The sequence below is a fragment of the Notamacropus eugenii genome, chromosome 3 (assembly GCF_028372415.1).
Source record: "Notamacropus eugenii isolate mMacEug1 chromosome 3, mMacEug1.pri_v2, whole genome shotgun sequence".
Classification (NCBI taxonomy): Eukaryota; Metazoa; Chordata; class Mammalia; order Diprotodontia; family Macropodidae; genus Notamacropus; species Notamacropus eugenii.
In genome coordinates, this window is record NC_092874.1 from 462,326,234 (window position 1) to 462,347,176 (window position 20,943).

Sequence of the window (20,943 nt, forward strand, 5' to 3'; positions counted from 1 at the left end):
GGAAGGATGGATCGGACCAAGTGACTTGCCCAGGGTCAAGAAGTAAGTGACTGAGACAGGATTCAAATCTTTGTGGTTCCAAATCCAGAGCTCAATCCACTGTACCACCTAACTGCCTCAGGTGTTGATACAGCTATCCTCCCTAGCCACCCACCCTTACCCAGCCCCCTTTGAAACAAAAGTTTCAAAATCAGTTTGCTAAGTGGAAATGGGTGAGGGAAGCAGGGGGACTTGTTGGCTCATTTCCAGCTCCTGCCCCCACTTTTGTACCCTTTCCAATCTACTCCCTTTTCTGGATGGCTTGAAATCTGCTCCAACTGAAGCCTGGCTTAATTTTTGCTCACATTGAGTACTGCTAATCCCCTCCTGCAGAATCCTAGGGCTCAAGGGAATAAAGAGGGATGCTAAAATATAGACCCATGGTCAAAGCTGCACAGGGCTGACCACTCACTCAGCTTTCTGTGCATGTGTGTATTTACTGTTTTTATGGCTGTCCTTTTCACTCCAAGGAAAACCTTGAAGATGAATGACAATGAACTCTGTTGCTATTTTTTTCCTTCCTTAAAATCCATTACACTTTTTTTGTATTCATATTATATCTCCCAGCAGAATGTAAATTCATTAAAAGCAGGACTGTTTCATTTTTGTTCTGAATCTCCAACACCTGGCATATATCTGGGGGGACCTGCCTGATTTCAACTTTCAAGACCTCCTGGTGAAAAACTTTGTCAACCACATGGCAGAACCTTTTTCTGCAAGTGATGGGCTTAGATAGCTATGGCAAGTTCCTAGGAGCACTGAGAGGTATAAGTGATAGAGGCAAGGTCAAGCGACTAGTCAGATGTCAGATGTCAGATGTCCCGTCCTCCCTTCCCAGTCTTCTTCTACCTTTCTGTCCTTAACGCATCCTGTGCTCAGCAATATTGCCCTGTTTGGAATCTCTCAAACGTGCCCCATTCGTCGCCTTTCTCCATGCGGTTTCCACTGGCTACCTTTCATATCGGAAATCATACCCCCTTACACTCAGCCCCTATGGCTTCCTTCTAGATGCAGCTCAGATTTCCCTTTCTTGGGCAGTCTTTCTATTTCTCTACAATAGCCAATTTCTCCATTCTCAGATTGCCTTCTCCGACTCTGTATAAATCTTGTACTGTACCTGGTTATTTACAGGTTTATGTCCCTCATTAGAATGTAAGTTCTTTGAAGTCAAGGGCTCGTTCTTGCATTTGTTTGTAACTAAAGTGCCTGAAAAATAGTTAACATTTAACAAACGTTTGTTGACTGAATAACTCACTCAGGTCTACCAGACTCTCTAACCATTAAACCACACTGCCTGGCAACAAAGAAGGCTCTTATAAATGCTTACTGGATTAAGAGGGGTACGGAGAAAAAAGGAAGGAAAACAGAGGGAGCAAAAGGACTTTGTCCACCAGCAAATTGCTAAGAGTGTACATTGGCTCTGATAGCTAATTAAACCGAAACTCTAGTGATGGCTTGTCGATTGCAGTTATATATAATATGCATACATATGAATATATATATAGTATGTGCATATATGTGTATGTGATTATGTATGCATTCAGGTCAGAGCAAAGTCTATACATCAAGCTAGAACACGAGTGCAAATTAGGGCTCTGTTCTTGTTACATATACCCAGAGGGACCTAAAACGAACCCCTTCCTTCCAGATTTCTAAGGAACCCCCAGATATTTTTTCCAAACAGGGGAGTGAGTGGGGCAGAGGGGCCAGACCAGGGGCTAAACCAAAGAAACTGCGATTCCTTCTCGTCCCTACTCCTCCCCCCAACCCAAATAGTTCCTGCCCAGACCTAGTGTGAGTCCTGGTCGGGAGCTGGGGCTGCGGCTCCTGTCTGGGGGGCTGGAGTGATCAGGGTCCTGAGTTCATTGCCTGAGTGTGGAGATCGCCCTGCTTGGTACAGATAGAGATTAAACAAGCCTGCAATTGTCCATTTCTGCTCAATAATGGAAAAGGGAGCTCTGCTCCTTCCTCACTTCCCAGCTCCATCCGTTGGATGCAGGAAGCCGGGAAGGGACCCCCAGAAGTTGGGAGGCAGAGGGTGGAGCAGGGTGCGTCTCTGGGGGCGCACCTCTCTCTCCCCTGGGCTCTCTGAGACGCTTTCACCCCACGCCCTGCGCCCACCCGGGCGCTTAGGGGCTCTTTGTTTCAGTGCCGAGTCTAATCTGCTGATTAGAAAGAACCGCAGGGCGAACAACCACACTTTTTCCCTCGGAAAAGCCCCGCTGCGGGTTACCTCAACCAAGCGAACGCTTGCAATTAACCTGCTTCCGGAAGACGGATTGAAGCAGAATTTCTCCTCTGGAGTCCTCTCATTTTTAAGCCTTTTCCAACGCACGATATAAATCAGCTCGTAGCTGTGGCTTTCTTTTTAAATCGATTTCACAAATCATAAAGTATTTATTTAAACAAGTCACTTCTTTGTGGGAAAGGGGGGAGGGGAGAATAAGTGTCATGAAACTAAGTAGGCCAATCCAGCTCGACCCACCCCTTCTTTGGGACCCCTTCTTTTGGGATCGGAGGAACGCAATTTGCCCATCGGCCCCTCAGTGCGCAACTTCACTCCAGCGAAGTGTTAAACTCTCTCAGGCCAGCGTGCGGGCATCCTTCCGAGAGAAGAAAGGGGGCCGCCGCCTTGCAAGGCATCGCGAAAAAGTGCCTTCTTTACTGCAGAAGTTGAACTCCAAAGAACAGTTCCCCAACTTTAAGAAAAGTTCGTAAAGACGGAAAACTATCTGTCGTAACAGCAACTTGGTCGGGAGATTTAGGGGGGCAACAGGGTCTGTTGGTGTAGGCTCCCAGCTTTGGCTCCGTATCTCCAGAGTCTGGTACATAGTAGGCCCGTAATCGGTGTGTGCTGATTGATTGTAGCTCGGTTCTCAAATAATGCTTTCAAACAGAGTGCCTGCTCTCCTGAGAGGGGATTTTCCCCAGGATCCCTAGGCTGCATGTAACCCTGAAAATGACATCAGATAATTTGCAATAAAGTGAAGAGTGTTTTCAGACACTTTTTAATCCTAAAAAAAAAAAAACCCTCAAATAGTTGAGTCTCATTGTTTAACGCCCTTCCCCCTCCCCCCCCCAAACAAAATAGTAACAAGACCCAGTGGTGCTAAGGGCCTGATGTATCAAAGTCAGTCATCTTTAATGTGCTTCCCACAAGAGAAGTAGCAGAATCAATAAAGACAACTTCCAGCTGCGCAGGAACCCGCAGTTTCAATTAAAATTGGGGGCTCCAAGCCTTGGGCTTTAGCTCTGATCCAAGCTCGTTTATGGGTTTTATTTTTTTTAAGTCGTGTATCATTTGGAGCACGAACTCCGATAAGAGGGATTTCTAAAGACTGTGTCTGCTCTAACCCCTGAACCCAGGGGAGGAGCTGGCTTGCGCTTGGTTCAGAACTTCGAGACAAGACCAAAAGAACTAGAAGACCAGGAACTAGGGGTGTCCATCCCAAGTGCGCCTCTTTTTCTTTCCCGGATCCCATTAAGGATGCCCATGTCCCCTTCGAAAAAAATGAAAAGGTTAGAGAATTGGGACAGCGGGTAGGGGCGGGGGAGGAAATCGGAAGATGATTCTCTAGAACCTTGGTTAAGATAACTGGAGGAGGCCTACCCTTTCATCTCCCTGGTCCAGGAGGTTGATCAATCAATCAACAAGTACTTATGAAGTGCCCACTATGGGCCAGGAACAGAGCTAAACTCTGTCTGGGGATTCAAGTACAAAGAATAAAAATGTCCCATTCGCGAGGCGCACACAAGTGGGAATTCGGGGAGGGGAAGGAAAAGTAGAGTGAGCCTCTCTTTCTTCTAGTGTTTGGAAGGGTCCAGTGTGAGGGGCTCCTGTCCCAGCTCTACTCGCCCTCCTAGGCACCTGGCAACCTTGCGCTGGATACCGGAGGGGGTCTTCCATTTGAGAGCCCTGACGCAGCCTGGGGAGCCCCCGCCTCTGCTTTCCATCCCTGGGCCTCTGGGATTTTTCCCCCAAAATGGTTCTTCTCATGTACACCCCCCCCCCCCCCCCCAAGCAGGGATTATCCATTTTCCAACTAGCCATGTTAAGCTTAGTGAGGATATTCTAGGATCAATGCTAATGAGAATAGCTCCAGAAAGGGATGGAGGTGGGGAAGGGAGGGGGAAGATTTTCTGTTGAAGGCGGGTGGCTCCTGAGGCCTGAGGCAGACGGGAGAGAAAACGAGTCCCCTCTCCTTCACCCCTGCATACACAGGCACACACAAACATACATTCACAAGCACACTCGGACCTATCCTCCTTATGCTTTGCCTTTCCTCTGCACAGAGCGCTTGCCTTCCACCCTGGGCATTGCTACATGGAAGGAGCAACCCAGCTCGGGCTAGGACAACTCTCCAAGCTTCCTGGAGTCTTGTAGGTGGGGGTCCACTTAAGGCTGTCCTTTGCCACGCAGGCTGGGACCGACATTTGTCCCCTGAGCTTTTAGTGCCACTACACACGGGTGCATTCTCCCTCCCCACCCCCCACGTCCTGGGTGCCAGGATGTGGGAACTTTAGGTGCTTTCCTACAGCTCCCCCCTCTACTTCCTCACCATCTCTACAGCCCGAAGCTCTCTGTGCAAAATCCCCCAGGCTCAAGCAAAGCAGAGTGGCCCCTAGGCCTGGGCTGTGCCTGGTTGGCTCCTTACTCCCAACTCTCCTATCACAAAGGAGTAAAAGCCCCAGGGGAATGGGCTGGGGCAAAGAGAGCTGAGGCAGCAGGCAGGCAGGCAGGCAGGCAGGCAGGAAGGTTTGGGGCCACGAAACAGGCTTCTTTTGGAAGGTGGCCTGCTTGACGTCTTCTCCCAAAGGGGAAAGAGTAAAGAAAGTTGGCTGTCCTGAGACGACCACGAGCGCAGGACGAGCATTGTTTGCAAGAGTCCAGGAGAGGCTGTCCAGCCTCTACCAGAAACTGGACATACAAAATCAATTCTGTATGTGGTGGTGCTCTCTGACTTTTTAAAAAGCGATTTGGTCTGAACCAATTTCTTCTCAGCTAAAACTGTCCTATAAAAAACAAAGAACAAAACCAAAAAATAGAGCCCCTTTGGAGATGTTGGAAGACTTTTTAAAAAATCTTTTCATTCTTACCGAATTACACATCTCTGGGATTCACCTTTCCCTGAGGCTCTGTGGTTACCACCTCGGTGTTACTGGTGCGTGTGTTTCATTGGGGGAGACAAGGGAGAAGCCTTGATAGAAATAAAGGAGAACCCAAATAATTCACTACCGTCTTGCAGAATCATAGGAATAAAGTCGTATTTTCCATCTTCTTCATTAAAATTACCATCATTTAATAATTCCAAAAGTTTTCTCTTTAAAAAAAAAAGACATTTAAAAAATAAACGGATTTTGTAAGTGAAGTTGTTTTGAAAGGAGAGGGTGGACTGCGGAGAACCGGGAACAGACCTCTCTGGGCTCCCCTCCACCCTTCCCAACATTTCTCCAGTCTCCTATTCTTCTCACCGCCATCATCTCGTTTACAGAAAATATTTGTTTGCACTATTAGTTGGTACTGGAGTTAATTACTCAATGTGTTAACGTGAAGTAATATGTATAAAAGTAGGATCAGTGTTTATTGTGTGGGTGAGCTGTTGAGCAGTGCTTGAATAAACTGCAATTAGGGTTAGATAGAGATTAATTAACATGTGAGTGGCAAGGTGTAAAATAGTCTCCAACCCTCCACTTTCAATATAATCTGCGGGCGAGGAAGAAGTTTGTATTTTTTTAAAGCTAATTAAATACTTTCCTACCAGCCAGTGTGTATTCACCCAGGTTTGGAAAGGAAGGCACATTAGGGAGAACCTGGTTTCCCTCTCCCACAAATATTTTCTTCCTACCGGCTGCAAGGGAAGGTAGGACGCCTTTATAGGGCAAGGGAAGAGATGCTTAATGTGCTCACTTAAGTCGCTGTGGGGATGGAGAAAAGACCAGGTTCATGAGAAGTCTTTGCCTTTGCTTTTGTCTTCCAGACAAATAGATCTCCGAGCTTTAGTAGAAGTCGAGGATTGTCCAGGCTGGAAAGAAGGGTGGGAAGGTTGTGAGGGGGGGTGGAGAAGAGAGAAGAGAGAGGGAATTTAGCAATCCCTCCCTCCCAAAGGTATTTAGAAAGAAAATCTGTTTGTACCTCCACGCATTGTTTCGGTGTTTGGGGTGAGTTGTTTGTTTTATGTTGTGTTTTATTTATTTTTGGAGGGGCTAGGATTAATCTAAGAAGGCCAGTTTAACTGTGTATGGGATAGACAAGCTGAGCCAAGCTCCTGCCATTCTTTTCTACTCTTGAAATGGGGAGGGGGAAGCCTACTTGGAGTAAGAACGCCTGGAAATTTAGCATCCCTCCATATCTCCAAAGTTAAATCAAGCGTACAATCCTCTTTCTCAAAGTTGCTAGGGCGGGGTGGGAGGGGGAAAGGGTGATGCAGGAAGGATCTTTAAAACTGAACTCAATAATATTTTGAAAACTTCGAGGTCTTGCTGTGGATGAGCGCTGCAGCCTGAGGAGGCTAGTCCTCTATTGTCCGATTCTGAATTGGATGCTTATACCTTTTCCTCTCTACCTGTCTTCTTTCTTCTCCTTCCTTGCCCATTCTTCACTGTCTCACTGTACCCTACATTCCCTCACCTGTCAAGTCAGGTTCCTTGATTTTTTGTCAGATTTGAGGGGGGAAGGAAGACAGAGAGACGTTGGAAGAAAGAAATTGGGGAAGAGGAGAGGTTTGAGTGGAGTATAACCAAGGCCATTTTTGTTTCCCATCACCTGTCGAGTAGGACACAGGGTGCAAACGCCAGTGACTCTCGTCTAGTTGGGGCGGGCGGGGGTTGGGGGGGACGAGGTTTTCTCTTTAACAAACTGGTGTGAGTCTAACAGCCTGGCGCGATCCTACGATCACAGTCAGCCCTCTCTATGGAGACATATGACTACATATTTCTCCCTTGAATTCCCTACTGAATTCATCACTATAACGGTGTGTTCCCAATCATAATCCTCTTAAACTGCAGTTTGAAGCTATAAAGCTTGTGGTCATGCTAAAACTTAAGTTGGCAAGATATAGTTGCCCGAAGAACAAAACCTAAGTGGAAAAAAAGAAAGAAAAAGAAAACCTTCAGGATCTTCTCTCCAAAACCTTCTTCTCCTCTCCCTTCTTCCACCCAACACTCAACCTTATCTCCAACCCCAGCTCGCACCTATGCCCATGCCCATGCCCAAGCCCATCCCCACCAGCGCCTCGACCACTTTTTTGTTGTCTGGGAGAGCAATCCCGCCATGAACAACCTCAAGCGGCACCTCATTGAGCGGAGTTTGTTTCTGGGGCTTGTTGTGATACGCAGGTGAAAGGATCTTTAAACAGACGGAATTTAGCCCCTCCAAAGAGAGAAGGCCGCGGGCTGCCTTTGTGCTCTGCGCACAAAACGCAGGCATTCCAGCGAACTTTCCGGAGGGGCCTGGCGAGCCAAAGAGGCCTTTTCTTCGCTTTTCCCCTCCGGCCAAACTAGGTCCCTGCCCAGCCCTTCTCCCGCCCCCTTCAGCCTCTTCCCCTCCCTCTCTCTCTCCTCTTACCCCTCCCTCCCCTCTGATAATCCTCCTCTTTATTTTAGAAAAACACAAAACCCGGTTCCACGCAGCGCTTTAGTGTCTCCCAGTGAAAGAACTGCCTGGGCAGAATTGAGCTCTATGAATCACTTCGGGAAAATTGGTTCGGCTGAATGGCCTTGGGAGGAAAAACGTTTAATAGGATCCAGGGGGAGGTTCTGCTGTTTCAATCTGCTCCTTAAACAGGTGGAAATTGGACTTTCTCAATTATCCAAACAGTAAGTCCCCATCTGAGCTAGGGGAGAGGGAGCCTGGCTCTCCAAATCCTCCGGATTGGAGAACACTCCCACCCCCAGCCCCAGCCTCCCGAGCCAGGGTTTTAATTAGAAACACAGAGTCACAGTCACAATTCTCAATTGATCAGGAAATCAAATAAACTCCCATTTTTTTAAGGTTTTGTATTTTCCTCGCCAAGGACAAGAGGATGCGTCCAAAGCCATGCACCCACGCTTTGGGAACCCCAATAGTACTGGTAATAGGCCCTAGGAGATTTTCCTTGATGAATTTCCCCCCTCTCCTCCCACCCCACTCAATGCAAAAAAAAAAAAAAGAGAGAGAGAAAGAAAAAAGATCGAAGTTCATGCATTTGCATAAATTAATATTTCCCCATTCCTCCCCCAAAATAATTCCCCCTCCTTCAAACGCCGAGCGGGGGCCAGGCGGCACATCCTAATGAGGTAATTAGCATTTGCGCGTGTATCCAGCCGGGGCTGGCTCCGTGGGCAAGTGGCAGTTTATGATAACGATGCCCAGATCAGTAGCAGAGGGCCAAGGGGCCACTTGAAAGAGCAGACGGCCACGCAGTGACCATTTGGGGAGGAGGTGGTGGAACTTGGGCCCTAACTCCCGCTGCCTGCAGCCCGAATCAAACTCTCAATCTTTCTCCCCAAAGTCACTGGGAGTTGCAACCACGAAAAGTTGTGAATCACGAACCAAGTCTCTTTTCCACTCCCCCCTACCCTCCACGGATCTCTCTCTCTCTCTCTCTCTCTCTCTCTCTCTCTCTCTCTCTCTCTCTCTCTCTCTCTCTCTCTCTCTCTCTCTCTCTCTCTCTCTCTCTCTCTCTCACACACACACACACACACACACACACGCACGCTCCCTTCTCTCTGTCCCCTGTCTCTCTTTTCCTCTCCCCTGCTTAGCAAGTGGCGCGCACTTGCCCCAGGGGCGCTCGGATGCTCGGACGCAAATTGTAGATATTCAACTTTTAGGGGTTACGGGTGGCTGTTGCGCCTGCAGTTTGACTGTGGCGCCAGAAGCTGCTCGGAGAACTGGCGTTCATTGGGCTCGCGGAACTACACTGGGGCCACAGCCACTGCCCTCTTCTGCTGCTGCTGACGCTGCTGCCGCCACCGCTGCCGAGCTGCTGCTGCTGCTGCTGCTGCTGTGAGCGCAGCCCCGTGCGCTCATGTCATTCTGTTGTAAGTGACTTCATGTGATGTCAGCTAAATGTAAAAGACAGTGATCTCACGCGGAGGGAAGATGTTGGCTATCAAAATGTGACAGTGTAGCCCTGCTGCATGCCTCGTGCGCATCTCTCTCCTCGGCGCCGGGGGAGAAAGGTAAACGTATTGATTTTCCATCTTCATTTTTAAATTTTCCGCCCCTCTCCTACCAGTTTTTGGTTTGAGTGTTAGAGAGTCGGGGCTGACTAGGAATGCTGGGGGCGTTGGGGGGTCGTTTTCTCCCTTCTTTCATTTTCCACTTTTTTATCTTCTCTTCCTCTCTTCTCTCCTCCCCCCACAATTCCCCCTTTTAAACCGATGAGGTTTAGATTGGTCGGTTACTTTTGTGCGACCTGGTTAATGAGAAGTGATCTGGTACCTTTGGGTGCTCATTGTTTAGGGCTCGGTTTATTTGAATGCAAATGGGTGGCCCGGCTCCTACAAGGCGTTTATTAAATTGATGTGTCTCCTTGCCTTTTCTGGAATTCAGAGTTAGACCGGAGCAACGTCGCCTGGGAGGGAGGCCGGTTTCTCCCCCCACCCCCACCCTCTGCGCCCCAGCACCCCTGCTCCCTTCCTACCGCTGGAACCCGCGGCAACTTTTTCCTCGAGATGGCGAGCTCGACTTCCCTGGAGACCATGGTCCCGTCGTCCTGTTCTCGCAGCGGAGCCTCCACCGCCTCGTCCAAAACCTTGGCCTTCTCCATCGAGAGGATCATGGCCAAGACTTCGGAGCCCAAGCCCCCCTTCGAACCCCGGGGACCAGGGGGCCTGGAGGTGGACGGGGGCGCCAAGAAGATGCTCAGCCTCTGCTCGTCCTTGCCTTGTATGATCCCCATCCAGCCCTTGGGCTACGAAATGCAGTCCAAGACTCTGCTCAACTATACGGAGCTTTGGAAGAGTAGCCTCCGGGGAGGCGGCGGAAGCAGCGGAGGAGGAGGTAGCGGCGGCGGCGGAGGTGGTGGCGGAGGTGGTGGTGGCGGTGGGGGCAGCGGGGGACCTCAGCTCTGCGGTGCCAGCGGCTTATGCAAAGCTAACTGCGGCATGTGCTGCAAAGCGGAGCTGAGCCTGGCCCCGTCCGTGCTGCCCACCGGCAGGGTTATCAAGCCTCAGGTCATCAACCAGGCCGTGGGCTTGCCAGCCAATGGCTCCCTCTATTACTTCAACTACCTGGAGTCCTCGGCGTATCCCCCTTCGGAGCTACTCAGTGGGCATCTCTTCCCCTCCAGCATACTCAACTCCCAGTCCCCGGCGTCCCTGGCCACCCACCAGAAACTCTTCTTGTTGGAGAACGCCAAACTGGCCACGTTGGCCGCGGACAAGTTCCCCCATACCCCTTACCCCCACAAAGAGCGCCTGCCGGGGCAGCTGGACCAGGTAATGAAGGAGAACACCGCACTGACGGCGGAGCGTAACGGGGCCAAGAGTCACGGCAAACTGGCGGCGAGCTCCGCTGATGGCAAGCCCAAGAACTTCACCTGCGAAGTGTGCGGCAAGGTGAGTCGGATAGGAGTGTCCCCGGAGGGAACCGCAAGTGGTGAGAGGGAGGCTCCCTACCCCTCCATCGCCCGGACCTCTCTCTAGGTACCCGGCAGTGTCTGCTTTTAGCTGCGTGTGGAGGATGCCAAGAGGGGGTCCAGGAGTTGGGAGAGTGGATGGGGGTAGCCCCGGGGAATGGAAACCGTTGGGCTGCCTAATCCCAAGGCCAGGAACAGAGGCCGGGGAGTGGGGTTGAAAATAGCGAAGGCCCTCGGAGGTGGGGTATGTGAGCTAGCCTCTCCCTCTGGGCTTGCCCTACAAAGCCCTCTCGTGTCCCGCCCCTCCACTAGGTGTTTAACGCTCACTATAACCTCACTCGTCACATGCCGGTCCACACGGGAGCCAGGCCGTTTGTCTGCAAAGTCTGCGGAAAGGGCTTTCGGCAAGCCAGTACCTTGTGCAGACACAAAATCATCCACACCCAGGTACGTGGACCTCGCCCAGGCAGCCCAGGCTGCCGGTCTCCTCCTCACAGCTGCTCCCCCGGGGCTGGATGAGGGCTGTGCCACCCCCAGAAGAGAGAGGGATGGGCAGGACAGAGGGACCCCAGGGACCTGCTCGAGCCACTCTGAATGGCTCCAGCCTCTCTCTCTCTCTCTCTTTCTTTCTCATAGCTAGGGGCCAGAAGAGGCCAGAGTTTAGGCTTTCCCTAACCGGGTCATCTCCTCCACTTTGGGGGTCCCTCGCCTCAAACTCTCTCTGTCTCCCGCCCCCTTCCTCCACCCCAGGAAAAACCTCACAAATGCAACCAGTGCGGCAAAGCCTTCAACCGAAGCTCCACGCTTAACACGCACATCCGAATTCATGCGGGCTACAAGCCTTTCGTCTGCGAATTCTGCGGGAAAGGGTTCCACCAAAAAGGTACTGAGACCTCCAGAGGTCTCTGAAGGGAGGGGACAAGTGAGGGAGAAAGAGAAGAAGAGAGTGTGTGTGGGAGGAGGGGGAGAAAACCCAGTCCCACTTTAGTTTGAATTCTTTTCCCTGACATATTTCCTGACATTTTCCGAACATATTTCTGCCGAAACATTTGTCCTGATAATACTACGGGGGCCCAGGAGGACTGGTCTATGGGACTCTTGTCTTTGGGCCTGGGCTAGGGAGAAGGTGAGGGCAGGCTATCTCCCTCTTTCTCAAAACAAAGATTCATTTCCTAGAATCCAGAAAGGGAAAATGGAGGAAAAGCAAAAGCCTACCAAATGATAGACTTCTTGGAAAAAGTTTAGAAAGATCTTCCTTTCCTGTGATTCTCCTAGGACACCAGTAAGTGGGGGGTGGGAAAAATTAGGTCCCAGAAATAGAGTGAAGAAGTTGAGACAGGAGAGAGGAACACTGGAGAGGGGACAGAAAGGCCCATAGTCTCAGCTCCAAAGCCAGAGGAGAAGGAAGCAAGGCCCTTGCTTCTAAGGTTTCTTTCATATCAAACCGGCAAAACTAAATTTGTTTACCTTCCTGCAAAGTCACACTCAAATGGCGGTCTGCTTGAGTCTTCAGCTTTCCTAGACAAATACACACAGACATATCATATACACACATACATACACATGTATGTGTATATATTTGGGGTTACACATATATATACGCATTTCATTTCTGTGTATAAATATGTACACATATGTATTGAGTTTTTGTGTGCATATTGCATGTATGCGCAAGGGTAGTGGGTTACATATGTATTGAGTTTGTGTGTGCATGTTGAATGTGTGTGTGTAATCTCAAATGTATACATTTAATATTTTGGATAGGGGTGGGGAAAGGGAACCTTGAGAATACAGCCCAAACCTGAAAGGTCTTTGAATTTCTTCAACTTTCCAGAGCAAAGAAAAACTCCCTAACTCCCCTGTTGGAAAGCCTGGAAGAGAAAAAGATACACACACGCACACACACACGCACGCACACACGCACGCACACACACACCCCAATAACAGGGGCAGGCAGGCAGGCAAGCTCCTGTTGGTGGTATGGGTCAGAACTCTGACCCTCCCTCAATCTTGGAGTCACTGCATCCAGGCTACGCTGCTGTACCTCTAGAGTCTCCATCTTTGGATTGATGGAGAGCAAGTTTGACAACTTCTTGACTCTCTCTTGTGGGACCCAGCCTAATGAAGCATTGCCTCTTTGGGGGCAACAATTGAAGCATGAATCCCCACCCCCATCCCCCACCAGGGCCAGGCCTGGGACCCTGGAGTCTCTTTCACCTCTGTCTTTGCCATCACTGCCACCATTCAAACCCATTCTTTTATTTTTTTCTGTTTTGGTAGGAAACTACAAAAATCACAAACTGACCCACAGTGGGGAGAAACAGTACAAGTGTACCATCTGCAACAAGGCCTTCCACCAGATTTATAACTTGACTTTTCATATGCACACCCACAACGACAAGAAGCCTTTCACGTGTGCCACTTGTGGGAAAGGATTTTGCAGAAACTTTGATCTAAAGAAGCACGTGAGGAAACTCCACGACAGTGTGGCCCCGGGAGCCCCTTCCACAAAGGACTTGCCCCGGACAGTGCAGAGTTGAAAGCTTTGGCTCCGAGTAGGATCTGGACCTGGTTCCTCTCCCTCCACACCGCCTGCCCCTTGGAGACTGGAGAGAGACACTGATTTCTAAGAATTAAATAGAGATATATATATAAAATATATAAATATATATACATACAGCAAAGAGGTTAGATCTATTTATCGAGACCAACATCTATTTTGGAAAGCTAAAACGTCTCCCTATGACTAGGGAGCAGAATTGTGCAAACACACCCCCAGACACACACGTGTACAGAGAGGGGAAAACTTTAATTTAAAGTGAAGTTCTGGACCTCAGAGCTCCCCCGGAGACATTTGATTGAGGGGGTGACAGAGGATGGGGGGAGGGTAGACTATCTGAACCTAATTTTTCAACACTGGCTGAATATAAGGGAGTTATATTATGAGCCCATCCACTTTCTACATTTCTGTAAATTTCCGTGTACGATTGATTAAGGAATATATCTATATATAATTATAATAAACCGATTCCATTCCCAAGAGTCTTCTTTGCCCTCTCCCCAGCACTGAGAGAGGGCGGTGGATGGAAATGTCTTTCCTCTTCTATCTTGTTTCCTTCCTTCTATCCATTCTTCCTTTCATTCCCTTCCCCTTTTCTTCCTTCCATCCATCTTTCTCTTTTCTCTCTTCTTTCCTCCCTTTCTTCCTTCTTTCCTCTCTTCCTGCAGCTGATGTTCTGATCATATTTCTAAAAGTTATCTTTTGTGTTTTACAAGCCAGCCGGGAGCTTGACTGAAGGAGATACGCTGGAACCGGAGTGGAAAGAGAAACTTCCACGCGATTGTGGGGTGCTCTTGGGTAACTGAGCTGGCACACTAATGGACTAGGGGGTTCTATTCAATTTACAAAAATATCGAAATACTTTGTTTTATTTTGTTGTGTTGCGTTTAACTAACGTGTGACCTACAGTGAGATGCGCTTTCCAAAGGAAAGGATAACCGTTACGCCAGGGTGTTGAATTTCCTACGCAGGACCAGGGGCGAAATGTTTTTGTGTTATGGGAAAAACACACAGTGTAGCCAGGCCTGGAAGCACCTGTTTGCTGGGCTGCTCTGCGGGGAGAAGTTTCTTCTGTTTCTCTAGCTGGAGAAGTTGGTGGGGAAAGTGGGAAGAGAGGGGGAGAAGGGAGGGCGGGGAGCGGCGATGACGGTGCGGTGCACGTAGGTGCGCCCTGGCAGTACTGCCGCTCTTTCAACAGTATTGGTCCGTGCGCATTTCCGGTCTACTCCTCGTCCTATGTGAATTTACTTACCTGGGCGTTCGTTCACAGAACTCGAGCTGCTACTCCCGCAACCCCAGAAAGGCCGAGGGCTGTCTCCAAGATGGGCCTCCTACTCTCCAACACCATATGCCTCTGCCTCCAGGACCCATAAAGAACCTCCCTCCCAAACTCCGGGGGGAACTTTCATCTCCCTCTCTTTTTCTCTTCTTTTTAAAGGCCAGTAGCTACAGGGACTAGTGACCTGGCGCCCACCCTCAAGGGAGAAAAATACTCGGGACACAGAGAGAGCAGTCGGGCCTTTTACAAATTGGGACTTCCGAGCCCGGGATGCGTGAGGCCAAGGAGACACCAAAGGGGTCCCCTTCCTCCCGCGTCCACTCTTCATCTCCCAACTTCCCACCAGCTATCCGAGCAAAAACGCTCTCTCGCTAGGGCTCCCGAGACAGAAGAAAGATAATGCGGCTCACCTCAGGGCCTCCCCCATCACCACCTCAGTACGCTTCAACAACCCCATCTCTATCTTACCCTATCCAATTGGCATTAAATAGTATTATTATTTCCAACAATAACTATCATCTCATTCCTCTCATCTTTGTCGATGGAGTTCAGATGCAAACGATGCTGGATTGTTGCTATCTGCTATTATTATGTAACATTTAATGTTCCGAAGACTTATTATTAATCGGGTACTGAAGATGGGGGTCTCTCTCCCCACCCCCGAATTAAAGTCGCATGAAATGCGGGATAATGACGGTTTTCATAATCTAACATGTCACCTTTTCGTCCCTTAATTAAGACGCATTTAAACAATTTCCTGAATAGCTATCTTTTTTTTTCTCGAATGCTGATGAAATGATCTCACGCTCGCTTTCTGAGTAATGACCCAAATTAAGAGAGAAAACAGAGACCCTTCAAACCGCATTACATTAATCATCTAATCATTCCCAGGAGGGGGGCCGGCTGCCTGAACCCTTTTTGATCAGAATATGGATAATCAAGTACTTGGATTACATCAACGGGCGCACTGGGCAGGCCCCCCTGCGCAGCCCCAGTCCCCCGCACTCCCCCCACTCCCGCTACTCGCGACTATGCAGCGGCCGCTGCCGCCCTCCCTTATTTTTAATATCCAAGAGCCTATTCAACCCACGTCTTTTGGAACAATATTATTCTAGGAGAGAAAAGGGACGCGGGTTGCGGTCTGTGTGCGTGCTGCTCAGCGCAAGCTCGCCAATGAAAATGGAAATAAACGCGTCGGGCTTTGTCTAGGGACTGATTAGAGAGCTTTAAGTGTGTATGAAGGAGGGAGAGGGGGTGACAGCGCACCCCACTAGATTAAGCTGCTGAAATGCTGGGGCGGGGGCAGACTGAGAGCTCAGTCACCCTCAATCCCGCTCCCTCCTCCCGAAACGGGCTTTAATTAGGGACTGGGGTGGGGGATGGGAAGGGCTAGGAGATGAGGCAACGTGGCCTCTCAAACTGAAAAGTTGAATCCAAGGAGAGATGGTTATTTTCTGGTTTATATCTGAGCAGGACAGTGGGTTCAGTTGAGAACGCACTTGCTGCTTTTTCACTCCAATTTATTCATCCGTGAAAGAAGAGAGGCAGATGAAGGGATCTCTAAATTCCCCCTGGAAGTCTGAAGAGTCTTTGCTCTATGTCCTAAACCTGCTTATGATCTGGATCCCAGTTTGTTCATCTGTAAAAGGAGATTGGGCTGGATGAGCTTGGTCTCTGAGGACCGTTCCAGCTCTAAATCTATGACTTCTGATCTCTCAGGTCTCTGGCAAACCTAATAATCTTTGATCCAGTATCGATATCTGCCTATGTTCTAGGCCCCAAATTGTTCAGATGCAAAAGGAGTTGGTTGGACTACTTAGTCTCTCCTTGCAAATCTAGTATTCTGTGATCTAGAAGATGAGTCCCAGTAAAAATGGTGGCTTGACTCTAGGGTCAATAAGACTTTTTCTTGTAAGTGGAATATTCCACTGTATGATCTATGATCTAAAGCTGTCTTGTTCTCTCCACCATCACTCCACCACCATCTTTGATGTGGAAACAAATCCAAAGTTTGGGGGGTTTGGGGAGATCTTGAGTTTGCCCCTGTAGGGATGCCTGATTCCAGGGGAGGTAGAAAGCCAGTGGATTTACCAAAAAAAGACCTTAGGCTCTTCAATACAAGGGGATCTTCATTTTAGGACTCCTCCACAGAAAAGGACCTTGCCGAGGCCCAGACAGGACAGGTTCCTCAGCCTCTCTGTATCCCTCTGGCTCCCACCCATGGTTCCCCCAACTCACATGCCCATTGAAAGCAAAAAAAGGGAATTTGTCAACTTTATTTGTAAAGAGGCCGACAACAGCTTCATCAGGCTGTCGCTGGGTATTTTTAGTGTCTCTGATTCAGAAATAGGAACGTGTACATTATAATTCCATTTCCTGAAAGGATATGGTCCTGATTCTTCCCCATCACCTCCCCCCAAACAGCACCAACAAGTCTGGGGAGATGGGAGGAGTGGGGAAAGGAGGGAGGGAGGAAGGGAGGGAGAATTTAAATGTTAGATTTCTCTGTGACTGGAACTCTCTGCAAAGGAAGGTTTGGTCCCACTGGAGTATGTCGATTCTACTCTGGAATCTCTGTGAACTCTGTCTTCCCCAGAAAATCCCAATACTGTGTTAAAAAAAAAAAACCCAACAATTTTGCGTCTGAAGATAGGGCAATAGCAGCTAATTTCCTAAGCATCTCTCTGGAAGGGTGGACAGGAGAAAATTTTAATGATCTCTGAGTTCTGTGGGTACCACTTGAACTTGGTGGCAGGGACATGCTTCCCTTTCTAGGGGAGGCACATTTCTGTTCCTTCATTCACGTGCATTAATTCTCACGATATACTGCTCCCCCAACAAAAGGTGATCTGAATTTTTGTGATTTTTCCCCCTTTTTTCGTTGTTGTTAATCAGTCTTTGGACCAGAGGCTTATCTGGAGGAAACTAGAAACAGACAGCATCTTTTTAATTAGAAATTTCATTTCTGATTCTAGTTGTTTCACTTTGGGGAAGCCACCTAACTTTTTTCAGTCCCAGCTTCCCATCTATAAAAATGGAGATAACACTAAAGTTTGCCTCAGTTTCCAAAAATGTAAAATGAGAGGGCTGAACTAGATGATTGCTGAGGTCACGTCTCTCCTTAGAGCTTCAGTCCCATGATCCTACAAAACCAGACTTTTTTACCCATCACCGAGTCAGTCAACAAACATTTATTAAGTGGATCTATGTGCCAGGAATCATCATTGTTGATCAAAGTGGAAATCTGTTCATTGAAATCTAGTGGGGATTTTAAAAACTAATTAAAAAGCAAAAATTTGTGGAAATTATGAAATACAACAGTTTTTCTTTCTTCCTCTCCTCCCAATAAATGATAGATTAGAGATGCAATCATTTTCTCCAAAACAGTAGTCTCCTCTCCTCCATTTTCCTCTCCTCTCCAAAGTAATCAGCCAAAAGAGAGAGCATTCTTTGAGGAGTCCTGTTGCAAAACTCTTCCTTGAAAGCTCCAGATGAGAAATCACACTCTTTTAAAATGAGTTTCCAGACCATCCGCCCATTTCTGCTCAATGACCCCCGAACAGAAGAGATTTTGCTTGCCTGCAAAAGCAAAGACAACAACCATGAAAATCGTTAGATCCAGGTAAGAGTTTGTAGGCAGCTACCTTGGGCTTCCCTCTGCGAAGACCTGGGAACTTTGGAGCTCGAAAACTCCATTCGAAGGTCTTCTGCAGGTACGCTCCTGCCTCACCCCCAACACACGCTATGCCTTTGGATTATCACGTGACTAAAACAGCTGGAAAATCCGAGACAGCGCCCTCCCTCCAACCCTAGGGAAAGCCCTCAGCTAGTTTCCTAGCTACCCTCTTGTATCTAAGGATTGTCTTCTCCTGGGAGGGTTTTACCTGAAGGATAAGGGGCTGGAGTAGAGACCCTATGCTTCACTTTCTAGACTCCTTTCTCAGCCAAGCTGGGCTCTGAAACCAGCTCCCAACCTGTCGGAAGAGGCCTTACTTACTCTTCATGTATCGGAATGGTCGGGTGAAAAGCTCCGGCTTTTTTCCCACTTAGTCTCAAACTGTTTGCAAGACTTGTCGTTTGCCACGAATAAATGCCTTAAACAAGGTAGTCATCCGCCGCATATTAATCCTCTAACCTTGATTAAATTGTATAGACCACACTTTTAAAAAAATATTAAGGACGCGATTGCGGGGGAGGGGAATTCTGTCACCGACACCAAAAAGACTCCAATTATCTTTTCCCCTACAAGATGTTTCTTCTGTCCATGACTGCTCACACTTCAGCAGTCTTGCCAGCAAGACTCAAAAAAAAAAAAAAAATTCTCTTCCAAAGCCGCCGCCTCGAAGAGAACAGATTGATCAGTCCCATTGCCTTAGGCGGGTTAGAGGTTCCTCCATGGAAAGAATGACACAGAGAAGTTGCCAGCATCCAGACGCAGTGTTGGGGGGTCTGGGGGCGGGGGAGGGGGGGGCGGGGAGACGGGCTTGCGGTGGTGGTGTAAGCTCAGTTTGCCTTGCTTGCATATGTGTGCATGCAGGCCCTTCTCCCTTTCCAGCCCACCAAATGATAATGGGCTCGGGGAGCCAGTCCACGAAGGAGGAGACGGCAAGAAGGAAGGGAAGATGGAAGGGGAGAAAGGGGGAAAGGAAGGAGGTGGAAAAGGAGAGGAGGGAAGTGGAGGATGAAGAGAGAAACAGAGGAGGGGAGGAATAGAGGAGGGGAGAGGGGGGGAAAGGAGACTAAGGAGGACGGAGCGGAGGTGATGGAGGAGGAATTGGGCTCACTCCCGGGACAGCAGCAGGCCCAGGTGTGCGCACTGGGGGCGGGGAGGACGTCGAGTGGGCTGGGGGTGGGGAGTGGGGGCTGGGACGGGGGACTGGACGGCCTGGCCCGGGCCAGGAGCCTTGAGAAAATGCCGGGGCGTAAACAACCTCAAGGCAGCTGCGTTGCCCTTTTCCCCGCACTCGGCTCTCGAACGTCTGAGCAACCAGTTTGCTCCGAGAAACATGTTAATTGCCCACGGAGCTCATTAAGGCATGCACATGCAAAACACAGCGAGAAAGATTAGCTGGACAAAAGCGCAATAATGAACTGTCAACCATCGGGCCCATCTACACGGCCGAGATCGCTCGAGAATGAGGCATTTAGAGGCAACAAAGGTTTGTCTGGGACAGGAAGAAAGAACGCCCTAGACTTTTGTTTAGTCAACACAATTGATTACAAATGAGAGATTAACGGGATAGCTGCGGATCTTTTTTCCCCCCTTAAAGGAGACAGAAAAGAAAAGTCCAATTAAGTCCACCGAATGTTAACTACATTGCTTTCCATGCTTGAGCCCGAAAAGAAATTCTCATTAAACCGTCCCTGGCGATCCCTTTTGGAAAGTAATTTGTCTCCCTGATGGAGCCGAGAAAGGGAGCCGAGTAAAAAGAAAGCGTCGGTTCCTGGCACAATGCGCTTAGGAGACACAGGGGAAGCAGCCAAAGGGGGAGTTAATGAGCATCTGACAAACGGCTTGGATCTAGGCCTGGAGAACAGTGATGAAAAGATGGAATTGGCCAACATCTATTCTTTATATCAAACAGAAAAAGGCCAATCTGAAACAGGGCTGCTCAGAGCTGGGTGCAAGGAGAATGCATGAGAAAAGGGAGGAGAGAGAAAACCCCGGGCCGGGCTTCGCTGGGGTGGACTGGACGCGGTGAGGGCAGGCATGGAGGGGACCGCTGCCATCCCCTCTGTCAGGCCAGGGCCCTGGACCCTCCTGCCTCTTCCTCTCCTCCCTCCCCGTTATGGGATGATCAGACAATCAAAGAGTACAGATTAAAGTGCCTACTATGTGCCGCCACGGAGCCACAATCGTAGGGGCCGAGATTGAGGAGGAGGAAGGAAGGGGAGGAAGAAATGAGGGGAGGAGCAGAATGAAAGAGAAGGTAGGAATGGGGGAGGAGAAAGAGAAGAGGGGAAGGAAAGAGGAGAAGGAGAAGGGGAAGGAGAATGGAGAAGAGGTTAAGAATGGGGAAGGAGGAAGAAAGAAGGAAGAGGAGCTGGAAGAAACTTCACAGACCATGGAGCCCAACCTTCTCCTTGTACACATAGAGAAATTGAGGCCTATAGAAGTGAAAAGAGTTGCCCAAGGTTATATAGAAAGAGCAGGATTTGAACTCAGGTCCTGAATTCCAAGTTCAGCAGTATTATGAAGCTTCTGGCTGCTCTTTCAAGCCCCTTCCTGTGACACCCTCTTTTTGAAAGAAAAGTAATCCAGGATCCAACTTGCAATATTTCTTTATAAGGACTGTCCTGGTAATTAGCAACCCGCTTTCACCAGGCAAATCCTCTTCTCTTCCCTTAGGGTTGTATAGGTCCCCAGAGTCACCATATGTTACCATATTCACACTCCCATTACTCTCAGCAACCTAGACCTCAGTCCCTGAGCATTGAGAGATTCCAGGGGACTTTAGATAAGAAGAGTAAAGGAAAGAAAGGAAGCAAGTAGGGAAGCAGAG

General features: G+C 49.0%; 2 protein-coding genes across 7 annotated transcripts in view; one reads left to right on the forward strand and one right to left on the reverse strand.

Annotated features, from left to right (window-relative positions):
• The first annotated feature begins 9,696 nt into the window (after positions 1–9,696).
• On the forward strand, positions 9,697–13,141 carry FEZF2 (FEZ family zinc finger 2). The gene is made up of 4 exons (XM_072650505.1): positions 9,697–10,581; positions 10,914–11,048; positions 11,352–11,484; positions 12,882–13,141. Exons 1-4 carry the CDS (start codon positions 9,697–9,699, stop codon positions 13,139–13,141), a joined length of 1,413 nt encoding a protein of 470 aa, XP_072506606.1.
• A 4,474-nt stretch (positions 13,142–17,615) lies between these two features.
• The window catches only part of CEP15 (centrosomal protein 15), a 57,571-nt gene continuing 54,243 nt past the window's right edge, over positions 17,616–20,943 (reverse strand). For all 6 annotated transcript variants that reach the window (XM_072650195.1, XM_072650199.1, XM_072650193.1 and 3 more), the window contains one exon: positions 17,616–18,019. In XM_072650195.1, coding sequence (XP_072506296.1) covers positions 17,810–18,019 — 210 coding nt within the window. In that variant the 3' untranslated portion in view covers positions 17,616–17,809. The remainder of the gene's footprint in view (positions 18,020–20,943) is intronic.

Excerpts from the sequence above, each read along its gene's own strand:
- FEZF2 (XM_072650505.1), top strand. The coding sequence starts at position 9,697 with ATGGCGAGCTCGACTTCCCTGGAGACCATGGTCCCGTCGTCCTGTTCT. Across the intron at positions 10,582-10,913 it reads CCTGCGAAGTGTGCGGCAAG|GTGTTTAACGCTCACTATAA; the intron begins GTGAGTCGGATA and ends CCCCTCCACTAG. Across the intron at positions 11,049-11,351 it reads ACAAAATCATCCACACCCAG|GAAAAACCTCACAAATGCAA; the intron begins GTACGTGGACCT and ends CCTCCACCCCAG.